We start from the raw sequence: 4,349 nt of genomic DNA on the forward strand, positions 1-4,349 counted from the left end.
ATGCCTCAAAAACATTTAGATATGTTTAACACCTCACAATTAACTATCTTATAAAATATGCTTGGTAATAATAAAACAATGATAAGGTAAATTTTTAAAAGACTACTCAAACTAGTGTTTAAAGGAACTTATTAAGCTTTTTCAAAATTCTACCCAAATATACTCTTTACTAATTATACAAAAACTAAACCTTCTACATACTCTTTTATATTATTTAAATGTTATTTTTATCAACTAAAAACTAGTTTTTCAACTATAAGCTATCTTTTCAACTAGTCATAGCCTTAAACCATACAAAACATTCAAAACAATAAATTTCCATAATCTAGAGATACGATTTAACATTAAGCATAAAAATCCCAAATCCATACACATACATACATACACATATATTCTCCCAAACCACATAACCTAATATTAAGTTCACCTTCAAAGAATGGTTAATAGGAGCTACTCATTAGCTTCCTCTCCATCCAATCAATAATATCTCGTCCAATATCCTCCCTTTCAGGCTCAAACAACAAATCATGCAAGAACCCATCGTACAGCTTTAAATGCTTGTACTTTGAGGGTGCCTCATGGTACAAGTCCTGTGAAGCAAGTGGGTCCGTGACTTTGTCAGCGGTTCCATGTAGGACAAAAAAAGGTACGGTTACTGACTTAAAGTTTCGCGTTAAGTGAGCTGAAATTCGAAGAATTTCATGCCCAGTACGGACCCTCATTGGGCCTGTGTAGACCAGAGGGTCCGTGTATTTGGCTATCAGAGCCGCGGGATCTCTTGAAACTGGGATCCCTCTTTTGTTCGCGCCTTTGAACTGGTATTTTGGAGCTAAAAGTGAAAATAATGGTGCTACTGCCTGCATAATTTATAGGTGAAATTGTTAAATACTATGATTTTATTTTATCGATTTAACTACTTAACTGTTTTATGATTATTTAAAAAAAAATCCATATGAAATTGTGAGCTAATGTATTATAATATTTTTGACTTGTTAAAAACTTGTTTTTGTAGGTCACCGGTTTTGTAGGTAGGTGAAGTACAAAAAAGTAAGTGTGTACTTTACTTTAACGGTTTCACCATTGTACTCATTTTGGGTTTTTTTTTTTGTTTTTTTTTTTTTTATTTAATTAATGGGTTTTGATGGATTAACGGCTTGATTTTTTTTTTTAAATTAATATGAACAAATTGATTTAATGGGCTAGGCCAAAAAATCTGGCTTAATATATTAAGACACTAACGGATCACCTATTTGACTTTTTTTTTTTCATTTGAACTTCTCTTGTGCTAAAATAGATGAATATTGTGAAAATGGTTTTTGGAATGTAAGGATAAAATGGTAATTTAGCCTTATTGAGATGGTTTATTTAATTTGAAAAAGAAAAGGTTCTTATATATACAAAACGTGCGGCGTAAAGGCATCTCCAAATTATGGACCAAATTTGCATAAAATTTGGTGTAAAACCAATTTTTTAAAATATGTTTACACCAAATTTGGTTTTACAACAATAAATGCACCAAATTTCAACAACACATTTAGGAGTTAGGTAATGTGTTGTAGTATAAGTATTTGCAATTTGATTAACCTCAACAAAAAAACAAACACATGAACGAACCTTTTTTTGTCACACTTATAGCTAAATTACAATTTTTTTAAAATTTTTTGTTAAGAAGAAAGCATAACAATCTCAAATTAAATTATCTTAAATGGATATAAAAATAAAACTCTATAAAAAAATATCAAAAAATAAACCCTAATAAAATTATGTGTAATGTGGTCCATATTATATACATTGATGCAACAAGTTTCCGCCTAATTTGGTGCAACATTTTGTGCATACATTGAACATGCTTTCTACTTCCCACTTTAATCTTTACTAAAATTGGGTCAAAATACAGTAAACGACAAAAAAATATATATACTTTTATTAATTGTGTGAATAAATATAATTCGAGGTAAAATTACGAGACGTACCCCTACTATGGGATGTGCAGGAGTAACACGCAATGCTGGTGAAGTTATTATAATTCCCTCCACCATTTCTTCAATGTAAGGATAGCTAGCAGCCTATTAGAACAAAGTCACAAACAAATGACAAATTTACCCTTCATAAAACCAAATATGAAATATCAATTCTACACAATATTATCAAGTATTGTAGTCTTATTACCTTTAAAACCACAGCTCCACCTGTTGAATGCCCATAAAGAAAGCAAGGTGTCCCCGGGTGATCTCCCTTTATCTTCTCCAAGAAAGACCCCTAAAAATAAATAAAAATATAAATTTATAAAATCAAATATTGTAATAAAAAAAAAATAAGAGATAAAAAGGTTATATAAACTCACAGTATCTGCTACAACATGATCAAGTGAAGGAACATATCCATGTAATCCATCACTACCTCCATGACCTAAAGTATAGAAATTTATAAAAACCATAATAATGTTTTATTGTAAAAAGTAAAAATGAAAATTGTTATTGTAATTTGTAAATGGTATTTTGGTAATAAAAGTATGACATATCATACCTACCTATCCAGTCCATTGCATATACCCCAAAGTTAGAGGAATTGAGTTGCTTAGCAAAATCAGCATATCTCCCACTACAAATGACATTTTAAATAGTTTTAATAAAATAATTAAAAATTGAATTATTTGATAATGAGGTCAGAAAAATGAAGTGGAAATGGAAATACCTATGTTCGTTTAGTCCATGTATGATGATCAAAATACCCCTGGAAAGACAAAAGCAGCAGAATTAGATATTTGAAACTATTGAAATGAGAAAAGTTGTGGATTATGTAATTCATTGATTGAAAAATGATAGATTTAAAGAGGAGATGATTAAGTAAATGTACAGCTTACTTCAACCTCTCATAGAAAGTGGGATAACATGACTCTTTAGATCAAATAGATTGTTCTTTCTAAGTTGAAAACTGTAAGATTCTTTACACTTAGAGAAAGCTTTCAAATTGCAAACAATGGAGGGAAGCTTTTTGACCACATAATGAAAGTAGATTAGGCAAAACATACAGTATTCCCTTGAACAGTTTTTATGCTTAACTTGACACCCAAATTACCAAATATGAAGTAATATTGATCAATTGACATCTAGCAAGCATACATAATACAACTTTTCATAGCATTATCTTTGATATATCGATTCTATGCTAAATTCGAATTTCCTGTTTGTCTGATCGACCTAGAAATGAGTACTGATTTAGGAAGAACGTTGAAATGTAGAAATTACTGAAATTTTAACCATTTATTTTCTGAAATCTTCCAAGCTAATCAATTAAACGCACAAATTGTGATGATATAACGCTTGATAATACAGAATTCTGAGATGAAATTCGTAAAAGTTGTATGATAATTAGCAATATGACGAAGTCTACAAGAGGCTGCTTTACCTAATCTCCCCGGAAACCGGTAGCCACGACCGGCAAAACAAGGCGTTACGTCCGGTTCCGAAGAACAGAGACGTGGTGGCGTGGCACTGGCTAGTCCAGTCATCATCGATCGACGGCTTAACCATCTGAATTTCCTCGGCGAGAGCTCTTCGCCTGAGCACATCCTCCTCGATTTCTCTCCTCCTGAAAGAAAACTTCCGTTTCGAGGAAGGGGATGACGGAGGTGAAGGATGGCGATGGTGCTGTTGACAACGACGTAGATGGAAAATGAACCACAGGAAGATTGATTGGAAGAAAATTAGTGCACGGCGGATTGAGGCTGAAGAAAACACCGATCGGCGAACGTTCTTGAAGACCGGGATGATACGGCCGCTGGCGCCGGAGGTCAGCTCTTCCATCTGTACCGTTCCTTCCATGGCTGGCGGACAGATGTTGAGTCTGTCAAAAGCAAACTAGTGTTTCTCTTATAACGCGTAGAGGGGTTAGAAAGTGAAAATACCTTATACTTTGATAGTTTCATTTATAGCCCCTAAAGGATGTTAAAATGCAAATTAAGCACTAAACAAGTCGTTTAATGTAGGGAATAATATGGTACCAGTTTTTTTTTTTTTTTTTTTTTTTTTTTTTTTTTTTTTTTTTTAAACCATGCATTATACCAATTATAATTGGTAAATAAAGTTTTTCTACTAACATTCCAATTATAGTTGATACCAACTTGTTTAGCTATCAATAAATTCGGTTGGTATATATTAGTAATGATATATAGTAACATGCATGAGATTTGTGAATAAGATTTTTATAATTGTATAGATTAAATCTTTTAAAATAGGGATAATGAGTTGAAGGGGTAACAAACTTTCGATTTTGTTCATATTTTATCACTAAATTTTTTTTTCATTTTCTATTTGCAACTGAAATGTGAACAGTTCAGTGGTAAATAG

The 4,349-nt window shown here is 31.9% G+C and overlaps 1 protein-coding gene across 1 annotated transcript; it reads right to left on the reverse strand.

Annotated features, from left to right (window-relative positions):
- Positions 1-315: 315 nt before the first annotated feature.
- Positions 316-3,858, reverse strand: LOC145089113 (alpha/beta-Hydrolases superfamily protein). Its single transcript, XM_079027605.1, has 7 exons — positions 3,409-3,858; positions 2,695-2,733; positions 2,531-2,601; positions 2,345-2,409; positions 2,170-2,259; positions 1,974-2,066; positions 316-857 (listed from the first exon to the last, which is right to left on the reverse strand). The coding sequence occupies exons 1-7, from the start codon at positions 3,822-3,824 to the stop codon at positions 441-443; spliced, it is 1,191 nt and encodes a 396-aa protein (XP_078883731.1). The 5' UTR covers positions 3,825-3,858; the 3' UTR covers positions 316-440.
- Positions 3,859-4,349: the final 491 nt, after the last annotated feature.

Source organism: Lactuca serriola, chromosome 1 (genome assembly GCF_051521515.1).
Source record: "Lactuca serriola cultivar US96UC23 chromosome 1, Lser_US96UC23_V15, whole genome shotgun sequence".
NCBI lineage: Eukaryota > Viridiplantae > Streptophyta > Magnoliopsida > Asterales > Asteraceae > Lactuca > Lactuca serriola.

Excerpts from the sequence above, each read along its gene's own strand:
- LOC145089113 (XM_079027605.1), bottom strand. The coding sequence starts at position 3,824 with ATGGAAGGAACGGTACAGATGGAAGAGCTGACCTCCGGCGCCAGCGGC. Across the intron at positions 2,602-2,694 it reads CATGGACTAAACGAACATAG|TGGGAGATATGCTGATTTTG; the intron begins GTATTTCCATTT and ends TGTCATTTGTAG. Across the intron at positions 858-1,973 it reads CTGCACATCCCATAGTAGGG|GCAGTAGCACCATTATTTTC; the intron begins GTACGTCTCGTA and ends TAAATTATGCAG.